This window comes from Cajanus cajan, chromosome 2, assembly GCF_000230855.2.
Source record: "Cajanus cajan strain Asha chromosome 2, NIPB_CcT2T_4, whole genome shotgun sequence".
Taxonomy (NCBI): domain Eukaryota; kingdom Viridiplantae; phylum Streptophyta; class Magnoliopsida; order Fabales; family Fabaceae; genus Cajanus; species Cajanus cajan.
In genome coordinates this window covers 14,544,749-14,568,136 of record NC_138518.1, presented here as the reverse complement: position 1 = coordinate 14,568,136, position 23,388 = coordinate 14,544,749, and the positions used below count along the sequence as shown (strand labels likewise).

General features: G+C 39.7%; 1 protein-coding gene across 1 annotated transcript; it reads left to right on the top strand.

Annotated features, from left to right (window-relative positions):
- Positions 1–3,104: 3,104 nt before the first annotated feature.
- Positions 3,105–4,325, top strand: LOC145954754 (uncharacterized). The gene is made up of 3 exons (XM_083069442.1): positions 3,105–3,315; positions 3,364–4,145; positions 4,314–4,325. Exons 1-3 carry the CDS (start codon positions 3,105–3,107, stop codon positions 4,323–4,325), a joined length of 1,005 nt encoding a protein of 334 aa, XP_082925568.1.
- Positions 4,326–23,388: the final 19,063 nt, after the last annotated feature.

Genomic DNA, 23,388 nt, shown 5'->3' with positions numbered 1-23,388 from the left:
GAACTAGCAATGGGCGTGTGGCATTCTATGATATTTGTTGTGCACAAATATGTTATATATGTATGATCCCAGATGGGGAAAGTAGGCATTATAATCTATACAAGATAATGCCTTCTTAGCAATTCCCCTAATGCTTTATATATGTATGATGCTGATAGCAAGGTACCTTATTTATGTTTGTTAATATGTATGATGTATAAAATTTATGAAGATCTCCCTTCCATAATTCATTGAACACTAGATTTATATATTTGTTGTGCACAAATATGTTAAGAAAAGGGGGTATTGGAATTTATGTTGATGAGTAACGTATAAATATTTACTAAGAAGGTTCTTTTGGTCTGTTATGACCTACAACTAATACATGTTTCCTAATTTTTTTTGCTCACTTGACTTGATCTTTTCATTTGACTAGTGATTCTAGATATGTAACTATGTTCTAATGAGACAGAGGGAGTACTGTGATTGGTGATATTTTGGCACAGAGTGAGGTTTTTAAACCTATAGTAGTGTGATTGCTGTGTTCTTGTTAATTTCTGGTCACATTGCGCTATATTGTATTTACTTGGATGTTTTTAAACACTAACTACATTGGATTTCTTTTAAGTGGCTTTGGTTATCCTTTTGAATTGGCTCTACTATCCCTTGCTTTTAATTTGATTCCCTACTTTTTAGAATTGTTATATTTTGGGTTTCTGATTTCAATATTGCTTTAGCTGAACCTTATTTTGATATTTTGCTCTGGTAATCGATTACAAGAAATGGGTAATCGATTACCAGAGAACCTTTTAATAAGTAAATTTCGAACATATGATGTCTGGTAATCGATTACATGTATAGGTAATCGATTACCAGACTCTTAAAAACAATGGTTTCCTCAGATTTAGTCATCAACAGTTAGTGAGGGATTCATCCCAGTTTGTGACGGATTTAATCCCTCACAAATTGCGAGGGATTTAATCCCTCGCAAATTGTGACGGATTCTACTTAATTAAAGTCATCACAGTTTGTGACGGATTTAATCCCTCACAAATTGCGAGGGATTTAATCCCTCACAAATTGTGACGGATTCTACTTAATTAGAGTCATCACAGTTTGTGACGGATTTAATCCCTCACAAATTGCGAGGGATTTAATCCCTCACAAATTGCGACGGATTTTTATTAATTTCTAAACATTTATTGTTACAAATTAGTGACGGAAATTATATTGTTTGTGACGCCTTAATTCCGTCACTAATTGTGACGGAGAAAATAATCCGTCACTAAATATTTTGTGACGCCAAATTTTGTGACGGAATCATTTCCGTCACAAATTCCGTCACTAACTTATTTGTGACGGATTTTATGAAGTTTAGTGACGGATTTTTTCCCTCTCTAATTTTAATTTTTCTAGTAGTGAAGACCAACCTCACTCGAGGGTGTGGGAATAATTGTTGGGTAGTAGGATTGGCCCCCAATCCCTTGCCTGATGCATGCTTCTAGGAACAGGAAAAATATGAATGTTTTCTGTTTTGCTTTCTGAATGTTCTGTTACGTTCCTTATGTGATGTAGAGTGTGAATATGTATTTGATTTCAAAATTAAATATGTTTTGATATGAACTAGAGTGTTCCGTGGGTTCTTGAGAGAACCCTATGAGAAATAGACAAAATATGAACGTTTTCTGTTTTGATTTCGGGTTCTTCTATTGTATTCCTTGTTGAATGAGATGTATGAATATGTGATTAATTTTGAAAATAGACAAGTCTTGATATGAATTAGAGTGCTTTATGGGTTCTTGTGGGAAACCCTATGAAGTAAAATTAGGAATATTATCTGTGGATGATTTGTGACATTAAATGTAAAGTTGATGGTGACTTCATGTTTTGGATAAGTTCTTGGTATGATTTATGTACTATTTTGATGTATATAATTACGAGAAGTTTCTTGTATGAGACTATGTGAATATGATGTGAGAATGTGAAAGGTGAACATATGATCTATGATATGATATTGTGAAATAATGTAACATGAGATATGATGAGATGTGAAATGTGAAATGTTGGGTCAATGAAATCGTGAATGTATGACATGCATCATTTGCATTTATGAGCTAACCAGGTGTACCTTGGGTCACCAAGTGATGTAACCAACTAATCAGGTGTACCTTTTGGTCACCAAGTGATGTAACCAGCTAAGCAGGTGTACCTTTTGGTCACCAAGTGATGTAACAAACTAACAAGGTGTACCTTGGGTCACCAGTGATGAAATGATGAGAAATGAGATTATGAGACACATGACTGGCGCCACATGCATTTATGAGTCGAGTCCATGAGATCATTGCATGATGAATGACTATGCATGTGTTACTATTGTATGTATAATTGGAATTTGTACTTAATGTGTAGCTATGGCTGTGTTTGTATGATTTGTGTGTGTTTTGCCTAACTATTATTTCTACACTTCGAACCGAGTGAGCTCACTCATTTGTTGTCCTTTGTATGTGTTTAAAATTGTGTTGTAGGTGATCATCAACATGAGGATGTTGGTGATGAGGCTTAGGCTTCAGTTGGGCATGCTCTGATAGGATATGTGACATCAAGGCATAACTAGGCGTAATTAGGATTTCATTATTGAATTTTTTTTTTGAAGAACTCATGTTTCATTTTTCTGCATTTGATCATGTTTAAAATTGATGAATGTGAATTCCCTACTCTCATGTTATTGGAATTTTTATTTTAATTCTAAAGATTTTTTTTAACCCAATAAGATATTTCTTTCAATTATTATACATTTATGTTGGGGTAGAGGGTGTCACATTTAGTGGTTTCAAAGCTTGGTTGATCTAATCGGCCGTGAGTTATGAGTCTACTATGCTTCTTTGGTAAATGAATTGATTTTGGAACTTATTTGATATGCTAGTGTGGTGATTGATTACTTAATTGTGTGTTTCTTTTCTTAGATTATAATTGGTAGAAATGATCGTGCGATTGCTGATGCCCTTCAAGCGTTAGCACAAGCTATGAGTAACAAAAATAGGGCTGAAGTCGCTCCTAACTAGTTGGAGCAATTTCAGCAAAATCGTCCACCTACCTTCAAAGGAGGATATGGCCCAGATGCTGCGATGAATTGGCTAATGGAGATCGAGAAGATCTTCAATGCGATGGAGTGTCCCCTCGCTCAGAAGGTGAGGTTAGCTACCTACATGTTGACTGCTGCTGCCCATTTTTGGTGGGAAGGAGCACTTCAAAGGATGATTGATGAAGGAGTGGGCTTGAATTGGGATAACTTCAAGAGGACCTTCATTGAGAAGTATTTCCCGGATGATGTGAGGAGTTAGAAGGAAGTGGAATTCCTTGAGCTGAAGCAAGGGAATGATATAGTGGTAGAGTATGCTGCAAAATTTGATGCTTTGGTTCACTATTATACTCACTACCATGGTGAGGGAGGTGAAAGGGCTAAGTGCATTAAGTTCGTGAATGGCCTTCATCTTGAGGTGAAGACAACAATCAATTATCAAGAGATTTATCACTACCTGACGCTTGTCAACAAGTGTAGAATCTATGATCGTGACAATCGTGCACGTCCTGCTTTCTACAAGGGAACTAGAGGTCCTATGCATGCTGCAAGTTCTGGTAGGAGTAAACCTTACTCCACTTCTACTAAGTTCCAAGGGAGTCGATCTGCTGCTAGTGGGAGCAACCCTTATGTTGGGGGGTCTGTTGGGAGTGGCACAAGGAGTGTTGGAGGCTCCGTTTCTACTCTCGCGGATCGATGCAAGAAGTGTGGACGGCGAGGCCACATTAGTTATGAATGTCTTGACAAGGATGTCACGTGCTTCAATTGTAATGGAAAGGGTCATATCAGCACCCAGTGTCCACAGTCGCCAAGACTACGTGTTACTGAATCAAGTTCTCAAGTTGAGTGCCTGAAGGCTACTGGGAGAGTATTTTCTCTTAGCGATGCTGGAGCTGCTCGGTCAGAAAATTTGATACAAGGTGCTTGTTTCGTAGCTAAGACTCCTTTTGTTGTACTGTTTGATTCTGGTGAAACTCATTCCTTTATTTCTGTCTCTTGTGTCCAAAAGTTGAATTTGCCTGTATCTTATTTAGATTTTGATTTGATTGTTGAAACCCCTGCTGATGGCCCTATAATTACATCCCAAGTCTGTTTGAAGTGTCCTTTGGTTATTTCTAACAAGCAGTTTCTAGTTGACTTGATTTGTTTACCTTTCAGTCAATTAGATGTTATCCTTGGTATGGACTGGTTATTGTCCAACCATGTCCTCTTAAACTACTTTGACAAATCTATTCCTTTTGGTGAATGTAAGCAGACGGAATTTTAGTGCTGCCAACATTAAAACGTGTAAAAGAAAATGAAAGGGTGTACATGATCTTAGCTTCCTTAACACTTGAGACTAATAGTAAGCTAGATGAGATTCCCTTAGTGAGAGAATTCCCATAAGTATTCCCTAAGATTGTGTGTAGTTTACCACCTGAGAGATAGACTGAGTTTAGCATAGACTTAGTGCCAGGTACCTCACCTATATCTATAGCACCCTATAGGATGTCTCCTAAGGAGTTAGCTGAGCTTAAGAAATAGATAGAGGAGTTGCAAGAGAAACAATTCATTAGGCTTAATGTTTCACCTTGGGGAGCACCTGTTTTATTGGTTAAGAAGAAAGATGGGAGCATGAGGTTGTGCATAGAATATAGGCAATTGAATAAAGTGACCATTAAGAATAAGTATCCCTTGCCTAGGAAAGATGACCTTATGGATCAACTAGTTGGGGCTTGTGTGTTCAGTAAGATAGATTTAAGGTCAGGATACCATCAGATTAGAGTGAGAGCTGAGGATGTTTCTAAGACTGCCTTTAGGACCTGCTATGGACACTATGAGTATTTAGTTATGCCTTTTGGTGTGACTAATGCGCCTGGTGTTTTTATGGACTACATGAATAGGAGTTTTCACCCTTACTTGGATAGATTTGTAGTGGTCTTCATAGATGATATCTTAGTGTATTCTAAGACCAGAGAGGAGCATGTTGAGCACCTTAGGATTGTCCTTCAAACCCTTAAGGAGAAGCAGCTATATGCTAAATTGTCAAAATGTGAGTTTTGGTTGGATAGTGTAAACTTTCTGGGACATGTGATATTTGAGGGTGGGATAGCTGTAGATCATGCTAAGGTAGAAGCTGTGTTAGAATGGAGTGCACCTAGATCAGTATTTGAGATTAGGAGCTTTCTAGGACTAGCTGGTTATTACAGAAGGTTCATAGAGAATTTCTCTAGGATAACCCTTCCATTGACTAGGTTGACTAAGAAGGACCAACCCTTTGTGTGGGATTCCAGGTGTGAGGAAAGTTTTCAAGAGCTTAAGAGGAGATTAACTTGTGCCGCTGTGTTAGTGTTACCTGACCCTAGTAAGAACTTTGAGGTATTTTGTGATGCCTCTAAATTGGGTTTAGGAGGAGTGCTTATGCAGGAAGGTAAGGTAGTAGCCTATGCTTCTAGACAACTTAAAGCCCATGAGCAAAACTACCATACCCATGACCTTGAGTTAGCTCCAATAGTATTTTTTCTTAAGTTGTGGAGACATTACTTGTTCGAGTCTAGATTTGAGGTTTTTAGTGACCATAAAAGTCTCAAGTACTTGTTTGACCAAAAAGGAATTGAATATGAGGCAAAGGCGATGGTTAGAATTCCTTAAGGATTATGATTTTTAGTTGAGTTACCATCTTGGTAAGGCTAACGTCGTAGCTGATGCTTTAAGTAGAAAATCTTTGAGGATTTCTTCTTTGATCATTAGGGAGTTGCATATGATTGAAGAGTTTAGAGATATGAGCTTAGTGTGTGAATTGAACCCTAAGAGTATTCGGTTGGGAGCCTTGAGAGTGACTAATAGCTTGATAGATGAAATTAGAGAAGGTCAAAAGGTAGATCCTTTCTTATTGAGTCAAGTAGGGAGGTTGGATCAAGGTGTGGAGAGTGAGTTTAGAGTTGGAGTGGATGGAGTGTTGAGATTTAATGATAAGTTGTGCATTCCTAGTGTACCTGAGCTTAAGAGAGCAATCCTAGAAGAAGGTCATAGGAGTAGCCTTAGTATCCATCCAGGAGCTACTAAGATGTACCAAGACCTTAAGAAGATGTTTTGGTAGCCTAAGATGAAGAGGGAAGTAAAGGAATTTGTGTATGCTTGCCTAGTATGTCAGAAAGCTAAGGTTGAACACCAAAAAACTTCCAGTTTTTTGCAACCTTTAGATGTTCCTGTGTGGAAATGGGATACCATTTCTATGGATTTTGTAGTTGGATTACCTAGGACAGTGAAGAACTTGGATGCTATATGGGTTATTGTGAATAGATTGACTAAATCTGCCCATTTTATTCCCATTAATATTAGGTACCCTTTGGAGAGATTAACTAAGTTGTACATAGAGGAGATTGTGAGATTGCATGGTGTCCCTACTAGTATAGTCTCTGATAGAGATCCTAGGTTCACCTCTAGATTTTGGGAGAGCTTCCATACGACTTTAGGCACTAAGCTTAGATTGAGTTCAGCCTACCATCCCCAAATAGATGGCCAAACTGAGAGAACCATACAGTCCTTGAAAGATTTGTTGAGGGCTTGCATCTTAGAGCATGGGGGTAGTTGGGATAGTTTCCTACCTTTGATAGAGTTTACCTACAATAATAGCTATCATTCTAGTATTGGGATGGCACCCTATGAGGCTTTGTATGGTAGAAGATGTAGGACACCCTTATGTTGGGTAGAGCCCGGAGAGAATGCCATATTAGGACCTGAGATCGTTCAACAGACTACCGAACAGGTCAGGATGATCCAAGAGAGGATGAGAGCAACCCAGAGTAGACAAAAGAGCTATAGTGACAAGAGAAAGAAAGACCTTAACTTTAAAGAAGGTGATCATGTATTCCTTAAAGTCACTCCTTGGACTGGAGTAAGTAGAGCACTGAAATCCCGTAAGCTTACTCCACGTTTCATTGGTCCTTACCAAATTCTTAAAAGGATTTGTGAAATGGCCTATCAAATTGCTTTACCTCCATTGCTTTCAAATCTCCATAGTGTCTTCCATGTTTCCCAACTCAGAAAGTATGTTCATGATCCTTCCCACATCATTGAGTCTGACAACGTTCAGTTGAAAGATAATCTCACTTATGAAACGGTCCCTTTGAGGATTGATGACAAGAGGGTAAAATAGCTGAGAGGAAAGGAAATCTCTTTGGTTAAGGTCATTTGGGGAGGAAATATTGAAGAAAGTGCTACATGGGAATTAGAAAGCAAGATACGAGGAGCCTACCCTTTTCTGTTTTCAGGATAATTTCGGGGACGAAATTTTTAAAAGGAGGGGAGAATTGTAACGTCTCAAATTTTCTACTAATACAATGGTTAATTATTATTTATTTATATATTTATGGAGATTATTTTCTTATAATTATTTTAATTAGATAATATGTTTTATAGAATATTTTAGAGGTTTTTAATAATAAATATTTACAAAAATTATTTTTAATATTTTCAATTTTAGTAGCCCAGAACGGGCCGTTCCAAACTACTAAAATGCGTTGGGAACGGGCTATTCTGGTTTAAAGAACATGTCATTCCTGTAGACCCCTAAAATTGTCCGGGTCGGAAATAAGACTCGAAGACTCTCGAAGATTAAAGGAAAGTCGGCCGGAAGGACTCCTGGAAGACCCTGGAAGACCCTAGGATGACAATCTGTAGGTTTAGAGGTCTTAGAGTAGCAAAAAATAAGAAAGTGGAGGGAATGAAGCCCAATACGGCCTCCCAAGGGTTCAGTACGGCCGTATTGAAGTTTCTGAACTTCAATACGGCCGCACTGAACTCAATACGGCCGTATTGATGTTCAAAACTCCAATACGGGCCGTATTGACTCCAGGGCCCGTATTGCGCCTGTTCCCTATAAATATGGCGTCATTTTGACGTCATTTGACACTTTTACACACAGTTTTAACCCTCTCCTTGAGTATTCTGGGGTTTTTGAGCAGTGTTCTGCCCTAGAAATCACTTGGAGAGTTGATCCGACGAAGTTCTTGAGCCCCGAGCCATTTTGCTTGAGGATCGAACCTAGTCGAAGGGAAATCCTCTGGATTTCCATAGTTAAAATTTTATAGGAAGGGAGCGAGCGGGCTTGTAGAGCGAGGGAACGCCAAAAAGCTTCCCAGTTTTACGAAATATATAAAAAGCACGCTTCAAAGGTTTCTTCTTCAAAACCCTTCCTTTTACTGCTTTCTATGTGCATATTTAACTGTCATCATGTAGATAGTTAATTTATAATCGCTTATAATAAATAGGGGTAATTTAGTAATTTTATATTGTTATTTTTAAATAAATCTGTCATAGGGAACCCGAAAGGGGCGCTGTGGGGTGCTAACACCTTCCCCACGCGTAACCGACTCCCTTACCCGACTCTGGTTGTAATGGCCGAAGTCGATTTTTGAATCGATTGCCTTATCCCTTTTTCCAATGTTTTGAGTAAAACATTGGTGGCGACTCCAAAGAACCCTCTTTTTACGAAAACCGCTAATCCATGGAGGGTCCCGCTTGGGATTAACATGGATTGGTGAGCCTTTTAATAAAATTGCTTGTTTGACAAGGTCTCAGTTTGAGAATAAGTCATTCTGGCAATCCATATTTTTAAACGAATAAAAGAGTCCAACCATCCTTCGCGAATGCCGAAAGCCCGTTTCGGGCCGGTGGCGACAGATGGCGACTCTGCTGGGGAAGCCTCGAGAGTCAATCCCATTTAGTGACAGATTGTTTTTAACAAATAATAGTTAAATTTACTTTATTACCCCTTGCTTGTATGATAACATGATTTATTATATGGCTTTAATAACTGTTGTATTTTTAAATTTACGCAATTGTTTGAAATAAAAACTGCACACAAACCTTTGCACACAACAGTTCCCTCTATACCCGGGGGCATGAGTGATTAACCATAGGGAGTGGATGTTAGTACGGCCGGTTGTCGAATGGGTCTATAGGTGCCCGTAGACCGTTGTCGGAAAACATCACTCAAGGTGATAACCATGAACTTGAGTTCGACGGTGCGTTGGAGCTTTCCATCGACCTACGATGAGAGGAATTGGGTCCCTATAATGGGGGCACCTTGGGGGCCTTGGACTGGTGAGAACAGTTAGAACCTACCTTGAATATGCACCATTTCTGCAGGATACCCCTACCTCGTGATTCGCTCGTGACTGTTCGTGGATGAGTGAATTGTTTGTGTAAATGCTTATGTGCAATTGTTTGTGCATTAATAAATAACCTCGTGATAGGGTCTAAGAATAAATCCCCATGCATGAAAATACCATGACATGAGAGGAAAGACCATGTGCGAAAATATAATAAAAGTGAGGAGCATGTGCATCATTATCAATAATACCTCATGCATCCTCATCATCATTTATAGGTTCACTAATACCCTCTCGATGTGAGTGAAAGAGACCCGTGACTATTGAGATTCTCCGTTGTGGAGAGGTCATAGGCTAGGGAGGGTGATAAACTTTCATCTTAAAAAGGCAGCGCCTTAAAGATGAAAGATTATCAAACTCACATCAAGAGTGTATTCATATCATAAATAAGCTAATTAGAATAAACATTCATTTTAGAAAGTGGCTGGTCATCTCTCTATCCTCACGCGCGCGCAGAAAATCAAGAAAATGGAAGCATTGGAGGAGCAAAACAAAAAGCTCACAACCGAGCTTTCACAACTTAAAGACCAAATGGCGCAAATGATGGAATTCATGCGTCATCACAACATCCATGGATCTCATCACAGTGATCATGGGTCCCATCATGAGGGAGAGGAGGAAGAGCATGAAGAAGATCCTCCACACGCTGTACCCCTTGGGGCTGGAATTATGATTAAAGAGCCCGAAGTATCAAAGGAACAATTCCACGCCCTCGAGGATCGGCTAAGGGCTATGGAGGGGCATGATTTTGACATCAAGGATGCCGCCGACATGTGTTTAGTGAGGGACATTCAATTCTCTCCTAAATTTAAAGTGCCGGATTTCCCAAAGTACGTGGGATCGACTTGCCCCAAAAGTCATCTCACCATGTACTGTCGCAAGATGGCTGCATATGCCACAAATGAAAAGCTCTTGATCCACTGCTTTCAAGAGAGCTTGGCTGAAACTGCACTCAACTGGTATATGCAGCTAGATGGAAATCTAGTACATACATGGAGGCAATTGGCCGACGCCTTTCTCAAGCGCTATAAATACAACATCGACCTAACACCCGATAGGTCTGATCTTCAAGCCTTGAGTAAAAAGAACGATGAATCCTTCAAGGCGTACGCCCAACGTTGGAGGGAGTTGGCGGCACAGATAGAGCCCCCGCTGTCGGATAAGGAGACGGTGTCCTTATTCATCAACTCGTTGACTGGTCCCTATTACGATAAAATGATAGGGAACACAACGACACTCTTCTCGGACATCATCACCATTGGAGAAAGGGTGGAACAAGGACTTAAAAGTGGGAAGCTGGCTAAGCCTTCCCAACCATATGAAGCTAAGAAGGCCTTCGGGAAGAAGAAAGAAGGAGGAGTCAACGCTGTAACCATTTCTCCATCTTCTTCCGCTTCGAAGTCAGGCAAATCGCAAAACAACTCTGTGAAGAAGTTTGATAAACTTCCGACCACTTATAGCGATCTCCTGCCGAAGCTAGTGGAGGCACGTCTTATAGCTTACATTCCACCAAAGAAAGTGAATCCACCTTACCCCGATTGGTACAATCCACAAGACAAATGTCTATACCATTCGGGGGCACCAGGGCATTCAACGGAGAACTGCAGAGCTCTCAAGTATAAAGTCCAAGACCTTATCGATGCTGGGTGGGTCACTTTCGATTCGACGGCGCCCGACGTGAGCAAGAATCCTCTACCGCAGCAGGAGTAGAGAGAAGGGCAAGCCATGATAGGGCCCCTCCACATTTTTTCTTTTAGGGACTCATGATCAGTACCCGAGATCATGAGGACCTTTTCATGTAAATAAAGGGTTTTGTACAATTTTACATACATATATCAATAAAGAGGCATCTTTCACACATTATTCTCTCATTTTGTTCTATTCTCTCTCTCTCATTAATATTAATAAACTCTAAACCTAAACAGAACCAATAAATAATTATGTCTGTGATTGTTCGCTCCGATCGGGATCCGAAAGCCGAAGGTGAATGGGTTGAGTTGGACAGTGATGAGGAGACCATCTCTCCGGATCTGCAAAGACTGCTAGATCAAGAAGCTCATTTACTCCAACCGTATCAAGAAGAATTGGAGACCGTGAATTTGGGGCATGGCCGAGAGATAAAAGAGGTCAACATTGAGACCCATACCAGTGATGAAATAAGGACACATGTTTCCGCTATGATTATAATAAAATCATTCTTCATTGCTTCTTTTCTTGCTTATAATAAAATTCTAAACCACATCATTTTTAACCCTGTTTGAATAAACATGAATGAGGTTAAAATCATCTTAATAATAATAAACCCATATCATTTTCATGTGGAGGTGTGTGTGACGACTTGGAGCACCTTCCCTTGGCCTTGACAAGTGCCATCATGGATAAAAAGAAATCCTCTATAAAAGAAGCTCGGCAGGAAACCCAAAAAGGGGACTGCGCAAAAATAAGAGCAAAGAACCCGCTAGGAATCCCACGAAAGGGTGACCTAGGCAAAAGTTAGGGTTGCAAAAATAAACAAAAACAAAGGTCCGCTAAAACGCCACAAAAGGGTGTTTTAGGCAAAAATAAGGACAATAAAAAAAAAACAACAAAAGAAATTCATGATGGTACCGCGAGCCGAATTCAAGAAAGGTTCAAGGGAAGCTATCCAAGTTGTCGAATCACAACACGACTTTTTTTAACTTCATAAGTGTTTAATCAAACAAGCCTAAACACATAAGCCTACCTTGGCCATCCATTCTTACAAAAATCATTTTTGAAAAATAAATCCCCTCTAAAACACAAACTTCAGAACAAAAATATCTTTCCTTTCTCTTCTCTCTTGTCCCAAAAGATTTTAGAATAATCTAGTGGAAGCATGGAGAAATAAATCATCACTGATAATGGATCTAATCTGAATAATAAAATGGGGGAAGAACTGTGCCAAGAATTCAAAGATCCAACACCATAACTCTTCCCCATATCGGCCGAAGATGAATGGGGCAGTCGAGGCAACCAATAAGAACATCAAGAAAATAGGGTAAAAGATGGTTGTCTCATTTAAAAGACTGGCACGAGATGTTACCCTTCGCTCCTCATGGCTATAGGACTTCAGTACATACATCTGCAGGAGCTACTCCATCCTCCCTCGTTTATGGGATGGAGGCAGTTCTACCCATCGAAGTCGAGATACCTTCTCTAAGGGTAATTATGGAAGCAAAACTTTCCGAAGAAGAATAGGTTCAAAGCCGGTATGACCAGTTGAACCTCATTGAAGAAAAATGGCTGAACGCCATATGCCATGGTCAAGCCTATCAGAGGAAGACCAAAAAGGCTTTTGACAAAAAAAGGTCCACCCTCGAGTCTACCATGAGGGAGAGTTGGTAATGAAGAAATTGCTACCAGCTCAAAAGGACAGAATCGGAAAGTGGGCCCCGAATTACGAAGGACCATACGTGGTGAAGCGAGCCCTCTCCGGAGGAGCATTGATTCTCACAGACATGGACGGAGAAGAACTTCGATACCCAGTCAACACTGACGTGGTAAAGAAGTACTATGCTTGAAGACGTTGCTTGCATAAGCCCGCTAGGATGAAAACCCGAAAAAGGGCATCCTAGGCAAAAGTTAGGGCAAAACAAAAAGCCCGCCAGTACAAGGGTACTAGGCAAAACAAAGGCAAAATTATCCCCGCTAGGATACGTCCTAGGCAAAAGTTAGGGGCAAAAGAATAAGATGTAAAAGCAAAGCAAGCAACGGTCACTTGAATCGAAAACCAAAAGGCGGTTCAAGTGATTATCTTCTAGAAGCGAGCGTCTTGCAGCATCTACACTCCTGGCTCAGGCATCTCACCCGAAGCGATTAAGGGAACGGGAAGAGCGACAATTACAGATATAATTGTTTAAACCAAAAATGTATAGCCTACCTTGGCCAGCCATTCTTCAGAAATTTCCTTCTGTATATCTTTCTGTAAAAACACTTGTGAATATCAATAAAAATATCCATTTGTTTCTTTTCTTTCTTGACCATGTGATTATGCCTCTGAATTGGTTTTTCATAAAAATAGTACGAAATTCCATTAATAATCGGTCAATAAAAGAAAATTGGAGGGGTTCCTGTAAAATCCATAATCTCCTGCATAAAGGCTCACAAAAATACTCCCTCGCGTCAATGACAGAAAGTCCTCCAAGAAGAAGAGGATAGGGAGAGCCACTCACTTTTCTAAATAAATGAACAAAAATAAAAAATTGTATTGCATTTGTGCATCACACACACATTAGTTGCACATTCAAAGACCTTATCATGAGGCAACCGCATAAAATAGAAAAAATAGAAAAATTGCTTGCGTATGACAGCAGCAAACAAAATCAATAAAACGTGCAGAATAACTGAGCCTGGAGAGGCTTGCCGAAATAATACTCTCAGAATAACTGAGCCTGGAGAGGCTTGCCGAAATAATACTCTCTCAGAATAATTGAGCCTGGAGAGGCTCGCCGAAATAATACTCTCTCAGAATAATTGAGCCTGGAGAGGCTCGCCGAAATAATACTCTCAGAATAATTGAGCCTGGAGAGGCTCGCCGAAATAATACTCTCTTAGAATAATTGAGCCTGGAGAGGCTCGCCGAAATAATACTCTCTTAGAATAATTGAGCCTGGAGAGGCTCGCCGAAATAATACTCTCTCAGAATAATTGAGCCTGGAGAGGCTCGCCGAAATAATACTCTCAGAATAATTGAGCCTGGAGAGGCTCGCCGAAATAATACTCTCTTAGAATAATTGAGCCTGGAGAGGCTCGCCGAAATAATACTCTCTCAGAATAATTGAGCCTGGAGAGGCTCGCCGAAATAATACTCTCTCAGAATAATTGAGCCTGGAGAGGCTCGCCAAAATAATACTCCTCAGAAGACATTTCTGTACAGAAAAAGCCAAAACCAACAAAAAAGGCAAAAATACAGAAAAAGCCAAAATCAACAAAAAAAGGGCAAAATACAGAAAAAGCCAAAATCAACAAAAAAGGCGAAATACAGAAAAAGCCAAAATCAATAAAAAGGCAAAATACGGAAAAAGCCCAAGGATCGATAAAAGGCAAACATAGAAAATCCACAAAATTGTATCAGAATAATTGAGCCTGGAGAGGCTTACTGAAAAAATACTCCCACAAAATAATTGAGCCTGGAGAGGCTTGCCAAAAGAATACTCTCACAGAATAATTGAGCCTGGAGAGGCTTACTGAAAAAATACTCCCACAAAATAATTGAGCCTGGAGAGGCTTGCCAAAAGAATACTCTCACAGAATAACTGAGCCTGGAGAGGCTCGCCGAAAGAATACTCTCTCAAAATAATTGAGCCTGGAGAGGCTCGCCGAAAGAATACTCTCTCAAAATAATTGAGCCTGGAGAGGCTTGCCGAAAGAATACTCTCACAGAATAATTGAGCCTGGAGAGGCTTGCCGAAATAATACTCTATCAGAATAATTGAGCCTGGAGAGGCTTGCTGAAAAAATACTTCCTCAAAATAATTAAGCCTGGAGAGGCTTGCCGAAATAATACTCTCTCAAAATAACTGAGCCTGGAGAGGCTCGCCGAAAGAATACTCTCACAAAATAATTGAGCCTGGAGAGGCTCGTTGAAATAATACTCTTCTTCATTGAACAGAATAATTGAGCCTGGAGAGGCTCGCAGAAATAATACTCCCCAGAGAAACCTCAACTCACGCTCTTGGACTCAAAATCCCCAGCAAGAGCTATCAAACAAGATCGACAAAATTCCCAATGGAAGTACGATCTCCCGAACAGAATATCCAAGTCGAAAAGACTTAAACTTCCCAGTGGAAGATAGCTTTCCAACTCAAACGAAGAGTGAAGCTAAGCCTGAAGAGGCTTTCTAAAATAATACTCTGGGATAACATAAGAACTTCAAATCCCCAGTTGCCTACTAAGAGGCATTCTTGCAAAAAGAAAAAAAAATTCAAAAACATCAATAAAGATTCCCCAAGCGGAATCCGGCACTCAGCCGAACACCGAACATCAAGATCATTCGCCTACTCAGAGGCACTCTTTCAAAAAAGAGAAAATCCAAAAGATCAATAACAATTCCCCAAGCGGAATCTGGCTTTTCAGCCAAACATCAAGCATCAAGATGATCTGCCTAACAGAAGAGGCTAATCAAAATCAACGACAAAATCCCCCAGTGGATAACAGCCTACACAGAGGCAGCAAAATCAGAAAACCAAAAGAGACACCCGAATAAGGATAACCGGGATACTCCACCAACGTCGAAAGGACGTCAGCCAATCATAAGGCATCGCTCACCTCAGGAAGAGCATCTTTGTGTCTGCATCCCCACGGAATCAGAATGTCCGAGTGGGCACCAACTACGCAATGGAAAGTTGGGACACAAGAACCTATGAGTAACTGCACATCCCCTAGACGGATCCCTGCGTTATCCAGCCCTCAGTGGCACAAAAATCAAAAAACAACCGTCGAAGCAGCATCGTGGACTGTGGAGACAAAATCATCACAAATCCCTGGAAAGGAGATATTCACGCTACCCCGTTGTCACAAACACGGAGGTATGCAGCTTCCGGCTCGAGCAATGAGCGAAGCTATCTCTGGAAAGGAGGTACACACTGCTCACCGTCGTCACAAAGGTGCTTAGTTTCCGGCTCGAACAAAGAGCGAGACTAAGCCTGGAGAGGCGAAACTCACACTGCTACCGTTGTCACAAGGGTACTTAGCTTCCGGCTCGAACAAAGAGTGAAGCTAAGCCTGGAGAGGCGGTACTCACGCTACCAGAGTGTTCAGAAGCACGAAGGTATGCAGCTTCCGGCTCGGGCGACGAGCAAAGCAAAACCTGGAGAGGCTACTCAACAATTTTCCACCGGAAGACGCTACAAGTCAGAAGGTTGGCATATTACCCGGACAATTGGGTCAACTCCTTTACTTGTCAATCGGTACACCAAAAGGCCGTTTGACTAAGTAAAGGGGGGGCAGCTGTAGACCCCTAAAATTGTCCGGGTCGGAAATAAGACTCGAAGACTCTCGAAGATCAAAGGAAAGTCGGCCGGAAGGACTCCTGGAAGACCCTGGAAGACCCTAGCATGACAATCTGTAGGTTTAGAGGTCTTAGAGTAGCAAAAAATAAGAAAGTGGAGGGAATGAAGCCCAATACGGCCTCCCAAGGGTTCAGTACGGCCGTATTGAAGTTTCTGAACTTCAATACGGCCGCACTGAACTCAATACGGCCGTATTGAAGTTTCTGAACTTCAATACGGCCGCACTGAACTCAATACGGCCGTATTGATGTTCAAAACTCCAATACGGGCCGTATTGACTCCAGGGCCCGTATTGCGCTTGTTCCCTATAAATATGGCGTCATTTTGACGTCATTTGACACTTTTACACACAGTTTTAACCCTCTCCTTGAGTATTCTGGGGTTTTTGAGCAGTGTTCTGCCCTAGAAATCACTTGGAGAGTTGATCCGACGAAGTTCTTGAGCCCCGAGCCATTTTGCTTGAGGATCGAACCTAGTCGAAGGGAAATCCTCTGGATTTCCATAGTTAAAATTTTATAGGAAGGGAGCGAGCGGGCTTGTAGAGCGAGGGAACGCCAAAAAGCTTCCCAGTTTTACGAAATATATAAAAAGCACGCTTCAAAGGTTTCTTCTTCAAAACCCTTCCTTTTACTGCTTTCTGTGTGCATATTTAACTGTCATCATGTAGATAGTTAATTTATAATCGCTTATAATAAATAGGGGTAATTTAGTAATTTTATATTGTTATTTTTAAATAAATCTGTCATAGGGAACCCGAAAGGGGCGCTGTGGGGTGCTAACACCTTCCCCACGCGTAACCGACTCCCTTACCCGACTCTGGTTGTAATGGCCGAAGTCGATTTTTGAATCGATTGCCTTATCCCTTTTTCCAATGTTTTGAGTAAAACATTGGTGGCGACTCCAAAGAACCCTCTTTTTACGAAAACCGCTAATCCATGGAGGGTCCCGCTTGGGATTAACATGGATTGGTGAGCCTTTTAATAAAATTTCTTGTTTGACAAGGTCTCAGTTTGAGAATAAGTCATTCTGGCAATCCATATTTTTAAACGAATAAAAGAGTCCAACCATCCTTCGCGAATGCCGAAAGCCCGTTTCGGGCCGGTGGCGACAATTCCAAATATGGTCGTTGTGGATTAGAATGCAATCCCAGAACAGGCCATTCTGGTTTAAGAACGGGTTGTTCTGGATGTGAATTTTGAATATGATACATGAGTCCAAAACGGACCATTCTGAATTTGAAACAGACCGTTCTGGCCACTTCTAAAGTCTATAAATAGCATACTCTGGCACTCCCAAAAGCACACTTTTCATTTCAGACTTCTTTTTCTTCTACACTCTCTAAAGAGCAAGGGGAGCCTAGAGGAATAGACCAGCAAGATCCAGCTTTAACATCATCTTCTGCTTATCCATGTAAGGGGAGGAGTGAGAAACCTCACTCAGGGGTGTGGGAATAATTATTGGGTAGTAGGATTGGCCCCCAATCCCTTGCTTGATGCATGCTTCTAGGAACAGGCAAAATATGGATGTTTTCAATTTTGCTTTCTAAATGTTTTGTTGCATTCCTTATGTGATGTAGAGTGTGAATATGTATTTGATTTCAAAATTAAATATGTTTTGATATGAATTAGAGTGTTCTGTGTTTAACATCTTAAAATTTTTTACTAATGTAATAATTAATTGTTATTATTATTTTTATATACGGAGATTAATTCTTATGATTATTTTAACCAATTAAATGGGTTTTATAAAGTATTTTAGATATTTTTAATGAATATGAATATTTTAATAATAATTATTTACGAAAAAATATTTTATATTTTAGTAGCCCAGAACGGGCCGTTCCGAAATTGGAACGGGCCGTTCCAAACTACTAGAATAGCATATACATCTTGCATCGAAACGGGTCGTTCCAAGACATGTTTTTATGAAAAAAATTAGAAACCAGAACGGGCCGTTCCGATTTAAGAACGGGCCGTTCCGGGACATGATTTTATAAGCAAAGTTGGAACCCAGAACGGGCCGTTCTGATTGAAGAACGGGCCGTTCTGGTTACATTTTTTACATAGCATTAATAAGTCCAGAACGGGCCGTTTTGGTGGCATATTTTTGAGGTGACGAAGGAATCCAGAACGGGCCGTTCTGGATTTGGAACAGGCCGTTCTGGCCGCGGCCTGGTGCCTATAAATAGAGCGTTTTGCACTCTTTAAAATTCATTTTCTTCATTTTCTAATCTTTTCCTCCTTTCTCTCTGAAGACGAAGGGGAACCTAGAGGGGGCGACCATCAAGATTCGACTCCTGCTTATCGAGGTAAGGGGGGGAGTGAGAAATCTTGCTCTGGGTGTGGGAATATATGCTGGGTAGTGGGATTGGCCCCCAATCCTGTGTTTGCTATATTTTTTTTGTATGCTCATGTATGAAGGGTTTTTCCCAATTGTATCTGTTTTACTTATTATTTTTCTTATATGCAATTAATTGTATGATTTAGAGTGCTCTATGGGTTCCTATGGGAAACCCTATGAGAAATAGGCAAAATATAAATATTTTCTGTTTTGATTTCTGATTTCTCTATTGTATTCCTTGTTAAATGTAATGTGTAACTATGTGATTAATTTTGAGAATAAATATGTTTTGATATGATTTAGAGTGCTCTATGGGTTCCTGCGGGAAACCCTATGAGAAATAGGTAAAATATAAATATTTTCTGTTTTGATTTCTGATTGCTCTGTTATATTTCTTGTTTGATGAGATGTAAAAATATTTATTTAATTTTATAAATAAACGAGTTTTGATATAAATTAAAGTGCCCTGTGAAGGCTTGGTGAATATGATGAGATAATGTGATAATGTGAAATGTGATTGAGACATGAGATATGAAATGTGATAATGAAATATGATGAGATAATGTGATGATGTGATATGACCATGGGAAATGATAATGTGATATGAGAATGCATAGAGTCTTGATTGACATGCATCATTTGCATAAGTGTTTTAAGGGTACGATATGGAATACACTGCCAGAGAAGTCCCCCTAGTGTAAAAGCTTTGGGGATTAGTCCTTGGGGATAGCTCAGTTTGGAAGTCCCAGTCTCGCCCATTGTGTGCATGGGATGTATCTTGCGCGGCTTAGCTATCCCGACGAGACTCTGGTAGTATATTCTTCTAGTGAGAGTGCGCAGAGGGTGTGACCCGGCATGTACTCCTAGACTACTCTTCGTGTATTGCTAGCGGCAATATGCCATGTGATGTTTTACTAGCGCCACATGCATGATAACATGTAGTCCGTGTCCATACACGTGCATTTTCAATGTTATATAATTAATTAATATTTTTATGTCTTGGATGAGTGAGATGTAATATTGTTATTAATAAATCTGTTATATCTGTCTTGTTTGTGTTTGGCTATTCGGTGTGTATTTCTACACTGTGAGCTAGAGTGAGATGTTTCTCACTCCCTTTTCTTTTTGTTGTTCTCCTTTGACTGTTGTGCAGGTGATTATCAGCATGAGGCTGGAAATGTAGGTGATGAAGCTTAGGCTTCAAAGTTTGGCTTTGCTCTGATAGGACATGTGACATCGGGGCGTAGATAGGATTAAATTAGAATGTTCACTTATTAAATTATTTTTGGAGACTTTACTTTTTTTTTTTTTTTTAAATTTTGCTGATTTTGTTAAGTTATGCATGTGGTACTCTCTATTTGAACACGTTGGATTTTTTTTAATTATAAAATGTTTTATTATTCAAATTTTATTATTATGTGTTATGATATGCGGGGTAGAGGGTGTCACATTTAGTGGTATCAAAGCAGGTCGATCCAATCGGCCGTTAGTTATGAGTCTACTGTGCTTGTTTGATAGATGAATGATAAAATGAATTAATTGTGAAATTTATGCTAGCGTGATGATTGATTATGTCTGTTGTTTATTTGATTGTGTGTACTATTTTCTTAGACTATGGCTGGTAGAAATGATCGTGCGATTGCTTATGCTCTCCAAGCGTTGGCACAAGCTGTGAGTAACAATAATAGGGCTGAAGTCGCTCCTAACTGGTTGGAGCAATTTCAACGAAATAATCCACCTACTTTCAAAGGAGGATATGACCCAGATGTTGCGATGAATTGGCTAATGGAGATCGAGAAGATTTTCAATGCCATGGAGTGTCCTCTCGCTCAGAAGGTGAGGTTGGCTACCTTCATGTTGATTGCTGATGCCCATTTTTGGTGGGAAGGAGCATTTCAAAGGATGATTGATGGAGGAGTGCAATTGAATTGGGACAACTTCAAAAAGGTCTTCCTTGAGAAGTATTTCCCGGATGATGTGAGGAGTCAGAAGGAAGTTGAATTTCTTGAGCTGAAGCAAGGGAATGATACAGTGGCAGAGTATGCTGGGAAATTTGATGCTCTGGTTCGCTATTGTACTCATTATCATGGTGAGGGTGGTGAAAGGGCTAAGTGCATTAAGTTCGTGAATGGCCTTCGTCCTGAGATAAAGACAGCGATCAATTATCAAGAGATTTATCACTACCCGACGCTTGTCAACAAGAGTAGAATCTACGACCGTGACAACCGTGCACGTGCTGTTTTTTACAAGGGAGCTGGAGGTCCTATGCGTGCTGCAAGTTCTAGTGCTCTGGGTAAGAGTAAGCCTTACTCCGCTCCTGCCAAGATTCAAGGAAATCATGCTAAGAGTAGATCTGTTGCTGGAAATTCTTTCGTAAGTGGTGCTGCTAGTGTAGGAGGCTCTGTTTCTACACCTACTAGTCAATGCAAGAAATGTGGGCTACGTGGGCATGAGCACTATAACTGTCCTGACAAGGAAATAACATGTTTCAACTGTAATGGCAAGGGTCATATTAGTACTCAGTGTCCACAACCGCCAAGGCAACGCATGATGGGAACAGGAGCTAGTTCTCAACCTAAGCGTCCAAAGACTACTGGAAGAGTATTTGCTCTTAGTGGTGCTGAAGCTGCTCAGTCTGACAATTTAATACAAGGTATTTGTTTCATAGCTAAGAATCCTTTTGTTGTACTATTTGACTCTGGTGCAACTCATTCTTTCATTTCTTTTGCCTGTGTCCAAAAATTGAAATTGCCAGTGTCTTATTTGAGCTATGATATAGTTGTAGAAACTCCCACAGATGGTCCCATAACTACTTCTAGTATTTTTCTTAAATGTCCAATTGTTATTTCTGAAAGACAATTTCTGGTTGACCTTATCTGTTTGCCTCTTAGTCAACTAGATATCATTCTTGGAATGGACTGGTTATCTTCCAATCATGTCCTACTAAATTGCTTTGAAAAATCCATATCTTTTGGTGAGAGTAAGTGTGCGGAGTTTTTAAGTGCTAATAAAATAAAAACTTGTTTAAAGGAAAATGAAAAGGTTTACATGATTCTTGCCTGTTTGACACTTGAGAAAGACCATGAGCTTAGTGAGATTCCCTTAGTGAGTGAGTTTCCTGAAGTTTTCCCTAAGGACATGTCTAGCTTACCACCTGAGAGAGAGATTGAGTTTTCCATAGACTTAGTACCTGGCACTGCACCCATATCTATAGCACCTTATAGAATGTCCCCTAAGGAGTTAGTTGAACTCAAGAAACAAATAGAAGAGCTTCAAGAGAAACAATTCATTAGACCTAGTGTCTCACCTTGGGGAGCGCCTGTTTTATTGGTTAAGAAGAAAGAAGGAAGCATGAGGTTGTGCGTAGACTATAGGCAACTGAATAAAGTGACCATTAAGAATAAGTATCCTTTGTTGAGCTTAGGGGAGCTGAAGACTTTAAGAGTTTTGATGATCACAACAACTTGGAGACAACAAGTGTACAACAACAACATTGAACACAAAAACAAAGTCAAGGAAGAGTCAAGAAAAATACCTTGAAGTATAGCTATGTAATAGAGCTTAGGAAGCAAATTGTTATGAATGAATTGTTATATTTGTGTCTGTGTGTGCTTTGTGCATTGAGCAAATCTTGTCTAGAATCAAGTAGGGAGTAGATGATGATGAGTTAAACATTGGAAAATTATTTTGAGACTTAAAATGAAGTTTTAAGAACTGACTCAAAATAATCGATTATTGTTAAATATAATCGATTACTTCAGCAAGTGGGCTAAGTGGAATGCCTTGCTGTAATAATCGATTATTTGCCAAAATAATCGATTATTTCAGGAACAACTCTCTAGAATAATCGATTATCCAGCTAAATAATCGATTAAATTGTTCTTGATTGATTTCCAGAAATCTGAAGAACAAAATAATCGATTATTCTTTAAAATAATCGATTATCTGGGTTTGAATTTTTGTAAATAGTTTGAACTCTTTTGAAACTTCATAACATTGAGTAAAAACTGATAATCAACTGGTAAAAACGTTTTAGAGAGTCTGTGTGACATCTTGGAGAGTTTTCTTTGTGAAATCCAAGAGAAAAACGTTTGTGAAAAGCTTGTAAGGAAATCATCATCATCATCATACTCTTGAAAGAGGAAGACAAAGATTTGTTCAAGAATTCCAGGTGAATTCGTTTCATTTTATTCTTTGTGAATCTTTGTGAAAAATCTTGAGAAGAGTTTCTCAAGTGGTGAAGTTTCTTGTAATGGGTTCTACAAGGGTTACTTTCTTGGGGTCAAGAAAGTGGTTATCTTTTTGTAGTGAAGTATATGCATGTGTGTGTGCTTGTAAACCTTCTTGCTAAAAGATAGTGGATCAAATCTTAATCAGGTGGTGATTAAGGACTGGATGTAGGTCACATGTGGAGTGGCTGAACTAGTATAAAAGACTTGTGCAATCTTCTTCAACCTTATCTCTTATTTTGTAATTTCTTGGTTGTGCTTTAAAGAAGATAAAACTTGATTAACATGTGTATGTGAATTTTGATGGTTTAAATCTATAATTGGATATTATATTTGAACCTCATTGTCTTGTAATCAAGTTGCACATTGCATTCATATCATTGTAACAAGTCTTTAAGAGTGCTTCATTTGAAAATTCTGTCATAGAAAAGTTTTGATTGAATTTACGATCCAAAACTCTGATAAATTTTTAAAGGGTCATTGAATCCAATTCACCCCCCCTCTTGGATTGGGCCATTCTTTTCTAACAATTGATATCTAGAGCAAGGTTCTTGAGAGTTATTCAAGATTTAAAAATG

Bases quoted from the DNA above. Each gene is read 5' to 3' on its own strand.
- LOC145954754 (XM_083069442.1), top strand. From the start codon at position 3,105: ATGAATTGGCTAATGGAGATCGAGAAGATCTTCAATGCGATGGAGTGT. The intron at 3,316-3,363 runs GTTAGAAGGAAG...GGAATGATATAG, and splicing joins TTTCCCGGATGATGTGAGGA to TGGTAGAGTATGCTGCAAAA.